This window comes from Oculina patagonica, chromosome 4 (genome assembly GCF_052425735.1).
Source record: "Oculina patagonica isolate OP01 chromosome 4, crgOcupat, whole genome shotgun sequence".
In the NCBI taxonomy this organism is placed as follows: domain Eukaryota; kingdom Metazoa; phylum Cnidaria; class Anthozoa; order Scleractinia; family Oculinidae; genus Oculina; species Oculina patagonica.
Genome location: NC_135761.1, coordinates 25,021,340 through 25,035,278, shown reverse-complemented (window position 1 = coordinate 25,035,278; position 13,939 = coordinate 25,021,340). Strand labels below are relative to the sequence as shown.

General features: G+C 37.9%; 1 protein-coding gene and 1 long non-coding RNA gene across 2 annotated transcripts in view; one reads left to right on the top strand and one right to left on the bottom strand.

Annotated features, from left to right (window-relative positions):
* The window catches only part of LOC144649961 (uncharacterized), a 54,897-nt gene extending 48,207 nt beyond the window's left edge, over window positions 1-6,690 (bottom strand). Inside the window, exons 1-3 of the mRNA XM_078509563.1 lie at window positions 6,517-6,690; window positions 1,945-2,154; window positions 689-901 (exon numbers count right to left, since the gene is read on the bottom strand). Coding sequence (XP_078365689.1) covers window positions 689-901; window positions 1,945-2,154 — 423 coding nt within the window. The 5' untranslated portion in view covers window positions 6,517-6,690. The remainder of the gene's footprint in view (window positions 1-688; window positions 902-1,944; window positions 2,155-6,516) is intronic.
* LOC144650012 (uncharacterized) overlaps window positions 1-13,939 on the top strand; it is a 258,602-nt gene that overhangs the window by 18,039 nt on the left and 226,624 nt on the right. The gene's annotated exons all lie outside the window — the stretch shown is intronic.

Below are 13,939 nucleotides of genomic sequence, written 5' to 3'. Positions count from 1 at the left end.
AATTAAAAAAAAAAAATGAGTCGACGAAAAAAACTAACCTTTATTCCATTTGGAAAGTTGTTCAAATCTGTAAACTTTAAACTTAGTGTCCCAAGAGAAGCGTTCAATCACTATTCATTGAATTCGCGTGGCGTCGTCCAACTGTTCAACATCGAACAAACTCTTGCAGATTTCGATAATTTCTCAAATCCTTAACTGTCTACTTCAAACTTGTTTAGCCCAGTTAAATGTTCCGAAAGGTGATTGATACTTGGCGGATTGTTTCTCACTGTAGATTTATAATTAAGCTGAACTTGTTCGTTCTGTTGTGGCCCCGCGAGTTTTGAAAATTTTTGCCGACAACACTGATTTGGACTATGATGTGACTCTGCATTCTAAAAGATAACAAGCATCAACCAATCACAACTCGCGCAGTAGCTCGGTTATTGTATGAAGATAGATAGATGCATCCGTGAACAAATGGATGGATGGATGGATGGATGGATGGATGGATGGATGGATGGATGGATGGATGGATGGATGGATGGATGGATGGATGGATGGATGGATGGGGGAGAGAGATGGATGGATGGATGGATGGATGGATGGATAGTTAATATATATGGAACATAAAAGCTAATTTAGTCTACAAATTAACTTTTTTACCGAACAGTTATGCGGTGTTCTAAATCTTTTTGTGGAAACTTACCATTACAGTGAACTCGGACGACCGTTTCCATTTGCAAAACGTAGAGACGCTAAACGTGTAAATTATCAGACAAAGAATAACCATCACCCAGCAAAATATTGTGACGAATTTGAAGAAGCTGGCTTCTTTGTCATCTATTTCGTAATAAAGGAAATTTTGATGAAAGTCATCCAAGTATTTCACAGTACTTGCCCATGCACAGATAAGAACGACCTGCAAAACAAGAAATCAGTTTAACATACGATCCTAAAACACTGCGAAGTATCTACGTAAAAGGGAATACTTTCTGTGGCCATATTTGAATCAGGGAGTTTATTCCTTCGATATCATTAGAAATGGAAATCAATACTGATGATAACTTCATACAAGTGGGCAACGACGGACTCGCCGTTTTACTTATACCACAGGTGTAAGGCTTGAAGCCCGAAAAAGAAACGCAGGTGATAGAGAGGGACTCTCCTAGTCTAGACCTTGGGACATGTCAAATACACGCACGGAGAACAGAAGTGTCTGTTTTCATTGACGTCCGCACATGTCAATCAAGGGGTGAGAAATTCAATAACAAAAGCGGAAACGTTTTATGGATGAGAGGAAGTTGTGCCAAATGATATTTTCTTAGGGATTATTTCGGAATGGGAGAAATATTTTTTCAAATCTAACGGTTCAAGATCATTAGGAATTTCGGCGAAGAATACGAGTCATAAAGCTACATAAACAAAACCGTTAACTGACTTACGGTTGCAATTGGGTGATAAATCTTACATTTCACTCATGTGGTACCAGATCAGAACATCACGTTCGAACAAGAGATGTAAAATCTACGTTGTGTCGAGCTCAGGCGACAAAACGCCCGATCTTATTGGTGCAGGAAACATAACCTTTAAGACACAGATTTAAGGCTCTCAGGTAGTAAAGCTACGACAGTCTCTGACGGAACTGGACAAACTGATATGTCATTTGTGATAAGATACAACACGCCTTCCAGCAACATTTATTCCGGGCCCAGCGCAAGCGTCACAAAAATAAAATGCAACTAGTTATCAACATCTCCACAGAGAGTTTCAAATCTTGTCCTTCCAGGGCGAACATTGTGTGAGATAAAAACATATCTTGCCATTATCAGCCAGATCAAACCTTATAATTATTTTTGTTCTTGTTCGACACTCAATAGCAACATCGCTTCAATTTCTACTCGAACATCAAAAACTAACACAACATTAGAGACAAACTCGTTCTCAGAGAAATGTAGTACTTACAAATTCTGCAATTTTAATGTTGTACAGAGGAGACTTGAGAAAATCGGTGTCAATAGTCAAGTCAAATCCCTGCCCAGCCTGAGGTTGTTCTTGATGACCAGGAGTGCTTTGATCATAAACCCGTTGTCCAGGTTGCACTGGTTGACCAGGAGGAGCCTGGGTCTGAATATCCGGTGTGACCGGAAGTTGAACTGGACGGCCGTTATCCATCTGGAATAAAAAAAGAAGTAAAGTTGTATGACGCAAATTAAATACTTCAGTCGAGAAAGGGAAGGACATCTGGGTAATGTATCAGTCAATTTCAACACCCCTCCCCTGATATTCCCCGGTCAATTTACTTGAGTTTAGCCTCGTACAGCGGAGAATATTAAGCAAAACTTACGCCATGTCGGGCATTTGACCATCGTAGAAACATTTGTCAGTGGTCAGCTCAAGCTAAAGGATTTCGTAATCCATTCATTTTTAAGTCGTGAATGCAAAGAACGACTTATTGCGGTCTGCTGGAGAAATTCAATTAAATTTGTGTAAACTCCCTTGGTAACCTGGCAATTTTATATTAAGTTTAAATTAAGTTCAAAATCGCGGATGAACGTGCACAAGGGCTGGTTTCCCGAGTTGTAAAGCGAACTTGTGGATGTACATCAGGAGAATACGAATATTTTTTTTCCTTTCTGGAAGGAATTTTTCTAGTGAGGCCAGTGTTCGAATCCACATTTACACACAATGCAACGGAAAGGATGGCCAAGGAAGCAAGAAACTTGCACGCCGATCAGTAGCTTATTTTGAAAGTCCGCGGATATGAAATTATCTTTCATTGAAATGCAATCAAATAGTTGGTAAGTAATAAATCACCCTAAATAAGGCTGTATTTTCCGCTACAAATTAGTCTCACTCAGCAAGATTAAACTGATGCGTTTCGAAACAATTAGAGACATCTATAGTTGGCTTGCTTTGTCTTTCGGTCGATCATTCATTTGCACGTTCGTCAAGTTTTTGTATCTAGTAATATTTTCTATTCGTTGTCACACTTTCGTTAACGAAGTTCCCAAGTACATCTATCTCGTGACTTAAACTTAAATCAAAATTTCCTCTGGCATTCGTAGCTCATAATTTAGGTAGCAAGCCTTATGTGAATGATAAATTTGCTCTGTTTTTGAAAGGCAAAACTACATTTGTAAACACAGTATTATGCATCAGTCCCTTACAATTTTTTTTTCTTCATACACATGGTCTGTCAAAAAAGGGACATATTAGTTCAACTGTGGTAATTGTACTTCTCCAGGGGTGTATCATTGCACTCAGGTAATTTTTTGCTTTGTCAACATCCACTGAGTGCTATGGGGTAGACATTCAAAGAAATTTAATTCAAAGGGTGAGAGTACTATTGTTAGCGGCTATTAATTTTAGCGATTTTTTCTGAGCAAGATTTAGCGACTATTTAATATAGGGATTTTCCAAAAACTTCAAAAAATAGTAATATCGTGTAAACCAGCTTTTACTGGCCGGTGATGAACATATGGCTAAGATGAAAATAAATGTTCAGTAAAAGAAAAAAACTACCGTATCTTGACATTGAATGAACATAAATTGCATTGCCTAAAAGAACAAAGTTACCAGTATCCATTTTTGTGTTCCATTAGGGTGGGAAGTGGGTACCGGGGAGGTACTTGAAATTTGACCAAGACAAGTTTTAGCAAGTACTAAATTTAGCGATTTTCGCCCAACTCACTAAAATCGCTAAAATGTAATAGCCACTAATATAACAATAGTAACCTTAAGGTCGATTTCTGTACATGTCCTATGCCTCCCCCCCCCCCCAAATAAATTCATGCAGTCATCTCAGCCGAAAAGGAACCTGGTTGCATGCCATGCTGATAAATAACAAATTGCTTACACTTAGATGGTTTGTTGTATGTGTTGTGCTACAGATTTATTTTAACAAGGCACATAGAATTTTGAATTAATTTACAGATTCGCCAAAACAATATCCTGCAATACAGCACATCACTGAACTCTGCATGAGGCTAGGCTGTCAAGAGGTGTGGGCTGGAATGAACATCCTGCAGTAACTTGTATGAAACACATGATCAGAAAAAGAATTTTATTTCAAATTTACTCTCATTTCACAAACAGTGAATATTGCTCTCTATAAATTGACTTTTAGCAGACCAGTTGTACAGCTTGAAAAATAAAATATTTGGAAGTTATTGTTATTGACTGCTGAAAAACAAAGAGTAAAAGATAAACAAGCTTTAAGGTTCAGATCCTTTAATCCAACATGGCCACCAAATCTATGCAGGATGGCTGGCAATGTATAGAGATTATTTAAAAACGAATTAATAAGGCTGATTAAAATGCATTGATGATTTTTGTGGAATGTAAAGGGGTAAAGACTTTTTGGTTGCATGTAAAGATACCAGAAAAGGAAATAAGCAGCAGTTTTCATTTGTTACATGTATCAGGCCTCTAAATTGATAATAAATTATGTTGACTTTACTGTTTCCTGCCAATTTCAATTCTTAGAAGTCACATGTATGAGGCATCTGTTAGTTTCTTTTAATTATTTGCCTTCTGTCACAGTGTCTGCCATTCTTTAACAGAGAGAAATGTATGTCGAATAATACCACTGTCCTGTATAAAATGGCTGAGTTACCTGGTTATTAATTAAAGAACCCTTTAGCAAATGTGAAACAGTTTGGTGAAAAAAATTCCCTAGCTTCTTTCCATTACCAGCTTCGCAGCATCTTAAGGTACCTCATATCTTGTTACCACTATACGTGTCTCTCTCAGGGGTTATTTATCACTTACCAACTAGAATTTTAAACATGACTCAACTATGACGTACGTTTAACAGATTTCATAGACAATTACAAAAATTGTCGTTTGTCAGCAGACATTTAAAATTTATTTTGGCTAATTCTGGGCTATCAGTTTATAATATACCACATTCACGACTTTGCTCATAGAGCCTTTGATTAATAACTACGAATGTTTACATTACTCACATCATTCCACGATTCCAACTCTGTCTTATTTGTTATGGTATCTTTTTACCTTTATCGAAAAACATTCAAGTGTAGATTCTGTGACAGTTGAGCGTTTTTTAATGTGTTATGTAAGATAGAAAGCGCGATTTCAGACTACAGGGCGCGAAACCAAACATCGGTGTTTTATTTTTTTTGACTCCCTTTTGTCTTTAAAATGGAAAAGGTTGTGGGAAATTTGACGCTCTGTGAAGCCTTCACCGGTGGGACATTTGACCGTCTAAACTGTCGACAAAGCGGAGAATTTACCATTTTTTTCTCAAAAGTCAAGTGGCGGCCCCCAGGGTGAGGAGGGGAGGGGTTGCCCTGGAGGAGGGTATAAGAAAATGCTTCTTTTTTCCTTGTTTACCATCTGAATCCCCTTTATTAAGGCTCACGTAAGAACTTTTAATAGCAACGAAAACGCTAAAGCTTAAGCTAATATCACAATAAGAAAGCTGTGTGGGTTGCCTGCATGAGTACGTAATCTAATAATGAGATGCTAAGTGAAGCGTGTGCGTTACGTGTGCGGCTCATTCATATTATCTTTATTTTTGCAACCCATTCTTAGACCTGCAGGTGTTGCTTTATAAGCCACGTTCACGCTTTTTCCGACAGTTTTGCACGAAATAGCTAGTCCTCCCGTATTGAAACGTGATCAAGCCGGAAGTACGTGAAACACGCCACGAACCTTTTCTAGCACGCATTTAAATTTATACACTGCGATCCGTCCATTCATCCATAGCCGACTCGACTATGTTTTGCTAGCGACTTTGAAGAGGTTGGTAAAATAATTTACTAAAGATAAAAGTTACAAAATGCGGCTTGTTTTGAAGGAAAAACTGTTCAACAAAGATCAATCTAAATTCTTTCAAAATATACGCTGTGTAAGAACCGATGCATCCAAGAATAAATTTCGTCAAATGTAAATGTTTTTAATTCTCATCCTATTGTTGGTGACTTGATAAACAAAACACTTAACGGACAACACGTACGTTTAGTGTCAAAATCGTTTTTTTGCTTAATTTACGTAGTTTGGCTGTTAGAGTAAAATAGCTGGTATTTCTAAGTTCCCTGAAACCCCAGATAGTATTTAACGGCAAAATAATACCGAACAAATGACTGGCATTCGCCGAATATTTTATAATGAGAGATAGTGGCAACAGGCATCGGAGCAAAAATTTCCTCGGAAATGTTTTCTTCTCGACGCAAAATTTAAGCTGAATTAATTTGATCTTCCTTTGACCTGCACAATTTGTCGTTTTATCGGTGTTTTGGTCATATATTTTGTTTCTTGGAGCCAAAATTAAGTTCTTGTTAATCCGGGTACGCTAATTGTAACTAGCAAACCGTTTTAAAATAGTCACCCTGACTTTCGCTGGGGTAGCCCAAGCGCTTAGGTTGGGATTTCTTATTGTCAGGGTAAGCCTCTTCTAGTTTGCAAACACTCTGAATGTGCAAGTGCTAGGGTAACCCTGTGCTAGGGTAACCCAAGCACTGGAGGTACTCTACCTTTTTGTAATAAGTATTGTTGATGCAATATGCTTACCGTATTTTCGGCTTATCTTCTTTTGTGAAGTCTTTCTGAGTACCGTTCAGCGATAAATATTGTAAGCTAAACCGCTTGCTGTAGAACTGTCACTCCGTCCATCGAGTTGCGTCCAACGAATGATCGAAAACGCAAGCCCAATATTGTGTTTGTGCTTTTACGTGCGATTTTCCTGTTTCGACATGTATGCAGATTTTTCAGTGGCTAGCCCCGCTTTGAAGTTTGAATCCTCGCTTTCAAGCACGAGTCATGCAGTAACTCACGTGTCGCCTCGTCTTCCGATAAGTTGGCGTCCTGCACTCAGTCATCCGTGCCGTCGCTTTCTTGCTTACTGTTGACACTTTTGCTTAGAATCTGATCACGTAATCAACGCATTTTATTTGCTATTGGAAATTTACTTCATCAGGTACTTGGAGTGGTCGCCTCAATGGGGTTTATTTCTAAAGAACATAAAGATGGGGGACTCCAAAGCTGACCCCAAAAGGCACGTTCAGTTTAACAAGGTTACAAACAACAAATTGATTGAGCTTTTGCTGGGACCGGAAAGGAATATAATAACTAGGTAATGACAACGTAAGGTTCCATGGTAATTTGGATTACTTTTCGTACATATGCAGAATTGTGGAAAATAACCATGGACATTTTATAAAGCCCCGTTTGTGCCAATTTATGTAGATTTTATCTAGCCGCGTTTGTGCCAATTTATGGCCATTTTATGGACATTTTTAAAGCCCTGCTTGTGCCAATTTCTGGACATTTCATAAAGCTCCGTTTGTGCCAATTTATGGAGATTTTATGTAGCCCCGTTTGTGCCAATTTATGGACATTTCATAAAGCTCCGTTTGTGCCAATTTATGGGGATTTTATGTAGCCCCGTTTGTGCCAATTTATGGACATTTTATAAAGTCCCGCTTGTGCCAATTTACGGACATTTTATAAAGGCCCCGCTTGGGTCAATTTTTGGACATTTTATGGACTTTATATGAAGCCCCGTTTGTGTCAATTTATAGAGATTTTATAAAGCACCGTTTATGTCAATTTATGGAGATTTTATGGACATTTTATGAAGCCCGTTTGTGCCAATTTATGGACATTTTACGGACATTTTATGAAGCCCCGTATGTGTCATTTTATAGAGTTTTTTGGACGCCTCGTCAGTGTCATTTTATATTGTGTGTAGTTGAAAAAATTCCTTACGTGCTTCCGGTACGTGTTTCAAACGTCAGAGTACATGTTGATTTACCAGCTTAGTTTAAAGGGAAACAAGGGTCTAGAAAAATTTTACCTTAAATGAAAGCCCATGTGTTCAGGACTTCAAAAATAGTTGTTCAAAATCACCGCTTTCGAACACCGACGGCCGCCATCTTGAATGACGTAGGCTATGACGTAGCATTAGTCAAAGCTGGTTTTGCAATGACCCAGATCTTCGGTGCAAAAGTACGTAATATCTAATAAAGCCCAGAATATTATGGTGCGCTGCCTGGATGCTGGCTGTAGCAACACATACAAAAAACTAAGGGATGGGTCAGATCACCCTTCACAAGTTCCTGAGGGTGAAAAAATCGAAAAAGTGGCACGCCAAGACATAACGAGAGGGTAAATGCGGTAAATGACCGAAACGCGGGAACTGTTTTCTCTGATCCGACCATTTTACACTAATTATAAAATGACTACGAACAAGATTTCCAGGTACGTAAATTGTTTAAATGTAATTTATATTTTGCATCCTCATGATAAGTTGTGTGCGGTATTCCGAGTTTATAACATTTATTTTTAAGTAGATATATGCTAAATTTGTTACTGAAATCAGCGCGAATTTTCTGACCGTAAGCGGCGATTTGTTCACGAAAAAAGCCGCAGCACACACAATCAGCCAGTGTTTTATTTTATTTTGTCTCAGGAATAGTTGCTAAATTTAAAGGAATCCTCCCATCTCGTAGGGATATTACACTGTTTATTGTTATCATCGCCTTTCTGATCCTTGTGTCACGCAGTTGATATCACCAATATTACTGACTGGTACATACTAGTTATGCAACGCTTTCGAGTGGTATACTATGGAATATCCCACGAGTCACTTGTATTTTCTCGGTATACACACGAGCCTTTAGGCGAGTGTGTATACGAAGAAAATACAAGTGACAAGTGGGATATTCCATAGTATACCACGAGAAAGTGTTGTGTAACTATTTTATACCATGCCATAGAAAATACGCTCACTAAATTTCATCGAGAATAAGATCGCAGCGCACGATGGAAAGGTTGGGTTGAATACAACGGCTTTCCTGTATTCTGATTGGCTGTATTTTCTATGGCATGGTATAAATGTATTTCCTTACAGACGGAGCTACTTGGAACCCGGCTTGGAACAAAAGGAAAAAAAACGCCACTAAGGGAGGAAGCTATTCCTACCATTTTCAGCTACACTTCTGAAAATAGAGTCCGTCCAGCTAGTATTGAGCTAGCAATCGTTTAAAAAATCAGGCACATATCACTGAACATGAGCGACCATGAGCCGATCGGCGAATGGTTTGCGATGGCTTTATTTATATTTTTCACGTAGAATAACAAACCTCTGGCGCCCGGGATAGTAGAGTCGCAAACTTTTACGTTTATGAAAACTGCAAGACAAGAAGAAAATAAAGACACCTTAGACTCTGATCGGGCGAAAATATTTCCCTGGAAATATTTATACTCAGATGAAATCAAAACACAATATTAAATTTTTGCGAAGCGAAGGCCATCAAAGTTACGACGATGGTCAATGAAACTTCTACACTACTCTAATTTGATATCTGTCAGTGACCGAAACTCAGTGAAGAAAAATCTCGTTCAAAGAAATGTGAGCAAATAAAAAAACATCTGAGTTGCCGTGCGTGCAAATAATTATAATAGGCTCTGGCGACAACTCGAGACAACGCGAAGACTTAATTAAAATTCGTCGATAAGCGAATGTTGCCATAGCATTGTTGTTCTACTTTTTTCAAGCAAGTTTTTCTTCTCATTTCCAACGCGGTAAACCTTTTACCATTTTTAGGACGAGTTAGTAGCCTAAAATAGAAGCTACAAGTTGTAGGATTTCCGAGAAAATCCACCGCGACTTGAATAGTCCTTTTTACAGTTGCCTGCCAAGTGACCTGGCCTTTGAATGGTAGTGAGGCTGGAGGTGACCTTGCTTTGATACAAACCTATCTGCTTTATTATGTAAATGCAAACTAGTTATATTAATTAGCAACATGATTAACACAACAAAAGCAGTGAGGTCTGTATCAAAACAAGGTCACCTCCAGCCTCACTTGCATTCAAACGCCAGGTCACGGAGCAGACAACTGTAAAATGGTCTATTGGTGTAATTTAATTAGTTTTTAGTCTCGCATCGCATGCAGTCGTCTAAAAAATTGTTTTACGTCGCGCAGAATTTTTTGGTGATTTTACCACTGAAAGAAAAATTGCAATGTTTTACTTTTTTCTCGAGTTGTCTCTAACAAATAAGGAAAAAACAACTCACCTTTAAAGTCGCATTTGTGAACTGACAAGTGGCCTGCGTGCTGGCTCCGTAAGGTATCTCTGTATTAAAATGTTTTCCTTTGAGTAAAAGTTCAAAAAGTTCGAAAGGTTTAATTTAAATCTTCGAGGACCAAACGGCATTAAACCCAGAATGTCCATCTCCTGGTAACAAATACTTTCTGTTTTTGTGGGCTAAACTTGGAAATTGTTGCAGCTACACCGGTCGCGATTGCCAAGATGCGATTTAGTACTGGTTTGGAGACTTGAGGATGTGAAAATTTACAGATATTTTATGTTTTGTTTGAACCAATTCATTAGGTAAATGTACAGAGATTTTGTTACTTATCTTAAGAATTTATCATTTACAGACATTTTATGTGATAGAACTGAGCACGGTAAAATCTTTGTAAATTTAGATTTTATGAAGTCTGTAAATTTTTAGTCTTTTCGTGTAATCCTTGTTGCTCGGAATCTACTAACATTTTACTAACTTTCTTTCAAATACAAGACAAAAAAACCATGTAAAATGTCTGTAAAATTAATTTACAAACATTTTGTCTTTAACAGGCAAAACTATTAAGTCTATAAATAAGAGATTTACAGAAATTTTATAAAGTCTGTAAATGGGTCAAATGTTCCAGCGATTGTCGACCGCGGGCCCACCCAGAACAACGACTGTGGGTCATCTTGGAACTCTCTGAAAAAGGACAGTAAAACTGTTCGAAAGATCGATTTAAAAATACGTTTTAACACCCAAGGAAGTCCTGTCTAAACATAAAAAATAATTTTATTTTACAACGTTTTTCTTTTGTCTTAATTATAAGTTACTGGTTAGGAGGTGTTTTAATTTTTCTTGGCCAAAGACTTCTATTATATTACCCATCTCTTTCTCTGCCAGCTAGCTGCCACACAAATGTCTTTCATTGCTGATTAACTGAAACGTTTAAGTACATATCTAAAAAATTCCTTTTCTCACAAAGAGTTATTCTTACGGTAAGTGCTCAAGTTGCTGACATATGAAAGACCAAATAAATCTGTTTCAGCGGTAAATAACAGACAAAAAACACACAATGCCACTCTTAAAGCTGCAAAAAAGTAGCGCTGCATTTGTAAATTTTTGTCTGATTTGGCAATGAGACTACAGTTGAGTGGAACATGATGTCACAGTGCTGAAGGCAAATTTTCATTTTTTTGTTATGGCACGAAAAGTACATGATTCTCAAAGAAGTCGTTTAGATAAAGTGAAATGCGAAAAAAAAAAATTGAAAAAGCTCAATCAGCCTTAAAGATATAAAGATCTGAATTTTGTAAATGTTCTAAAAATAATAGCAAAGCGCAACCCTATATCTTCAAGACGGATCGAGCTTTTTCAATAATTTTTTCACATTTCACTTTATCTCAACAAGGTCTTTCAGAATGTGGTGTATTCTATTCTATTTTATTCTATTCTATTCTATTCCATTCCCTTTGTTCTGTTCTCTTCTATTCTAACAGTATGCTGCGGTTTGCAAAAATGTTAAACAAAGCTATCAACGTAATGAACCACTGCGGGTTGTCGCATATGTGTATCAGGTGCCTGGTCAGGTGCGGGTTGTCGCAGTTGTGTATAAGGTGCCTGGTCAGGTGTGGGTTGTCGTAGTTGTGTATAAGGTGCCTGGTCATGTGCGGGTTGTCGCAGTTGTGTATAAGGTGCCTGGTCAGGTGCGGGTTGTCGCAGTTGTGTATAAGGTGCCTGGTCAGGTGCGGGTTGTCGCAGTTGTGTATAAGGTGCCTGGTCAGGTGCGGGTTGTCGCAGTTGTGTATCAGGTGCCTGGTCAGCTTGTTGTGGGTGACGGACTTCTTCTGCTCTTTGCTTCCAGCACAACAATTCTCCAATCGAATATTTTAGCGACAGTGGCGACTGGCATTGTAGCGAAAATTTCGTCGCAAAAAGCCCTTATATTTGAAAATGTTTTGTTTAAGAGAGGGTCCATATGAAATCCATGCAATATTAAAATTTGAGTCTACATCGACCCTCTCAGATTTCCTTTATATTTTGCATGGGGCTACATATTGAGATGATAATGCTGTATGTAGAATATGATCGCAAAATTCTTTAACGTGTGGAAGATATCGTGGTCAACGTGCCCATGGTCGGTTTTGAGCCAAAAAAAAACCTAAATTTTGACCCATCTTTTGACCAAAATATCTCTGCAAGAATTGAAGCTTTCCATATAAAAATACCACTGTAATTAGTATCACCTAGTACAATTTAAATGATATCATTAAGATTTTTCATCGCTCTCACGTTTAGTAGTAAACCTATTTTAAAAATAAGGTATTTCGGGCAATGCGTGACACTGTACTAGAGATTTTAGGGTAAAATTACGTTTGAATATCGCCGATGCGGCGTTATTCTGATGGTTCCATTAGCCATTATTTTGTAAAACATTTACTAAATAATAAATTAAAGTCCAAAAAAGTATGTTAAGTTCAATCGGCACGTATGATTTTAGCGTACAAAGAAGTGGTACATGTGAGCAAAACAAATACAAAGTTCTGAAAGTTTTAGAACGAGTTTCATAACATGATGGATAGGTCGGCTGAGGACGTGAGAAATCCAATAAACTTTTAGCATCTAAAGTGGTTCGTGATGTTAATTATCCGGCTATTTAATGCCCATAAATACAGACTTACAGCGTGAGAAAAGGTAAACAAGCCTGCACTTGACATGTTCATCATCGATCGAATTCAAGCGTATCTTCACGTGCAGATTGGAAAGAGAAAACGTCGCTCACTCCTCTCTACCTGGTAGTTATAATGTTCACAAACAATTCTGCAAGGATTTAGTTTCCACTTGTCTCGTAAGCGATGGCCTCAGTACTTCACATTTTCATAAACCTGGTAAGTTACTTTTTACCCGGGCGCCATGTTGTTTTGGACTAGTACCCAGTCTCTCAAGACTTGCCTCAGTGCTCGATCGAAACGCTGGAATGGACCATTGTTTTACTCGAAGCGTAGTATAGTTAGGGCTTTCCACAAGTTGCTCGAGATTTCCCAAAAAATTGCCCGTAATTTCTCTAAAAGTTGCTCAAAAGTTGCTCCAAAAAAATCCAAAATGCTGCTTCTTATCAATATAATTTATTTAAATATAAGCTAATTTTCCTTTGAGGGTTAGATTTCTAAACAAGATAAAGATTTCTACGCAGTTTTTTTGCAATTTTACAGCAAATGAAGTATCTTTATAACATATCAAGACGAAAATTTGTAAAATGATGACGTCATGTTTGCTGAGGATTTTTTTGTAATGTTTTAATGCAGAATGAGCCGAAAGTTGAAACGTCTTATGAGACGTTTCTCAAAAATGTTCGCCAAACTTCGTAAATCTTCGGAAACGTTCGTATGGCCTTTGAACAACACTCGGATAATCTTCGGAGACCTTCGGTCTGGAAATTGCTCAAAATGCAACAAGTTGCTCGAGAGGAAAAAAGTTGCTCGAAGGGAAAAAAGTTGCTCGAAACATGAAAAGATGCCAAAAAGTTGCCGAGCAACTTGTGGAAAGCCCTAAGTATAGTACAGTAAAGACGATTTCTTTCCGTGGCGCTCTCTGTCCAAACAATTTTTCCAGCTGCATCTTTCTGCAGACAATGTTTTTTGATGTCTTCAAACAATTTATGTGGGCATTTTACTATTGCAAACAATTTTTTTTCAGGATTTTTGATCCCACTTGGCCACTCCTCCAAAATAATGTTGCTTCCCTAACTGAATGTTTGATTTATAGTGTGGATGTCAAAACCATTAATGCCAATTGAAAGGTCTTTCAAAGGCCTTGTTAACAAAATCGAACGACCGCGCAGTTCGATTTTGTTAATAACGCGTATAATTACATACCCAATTGGACTTCACTCAATCTTTATACACTGGGGTTATATCCACC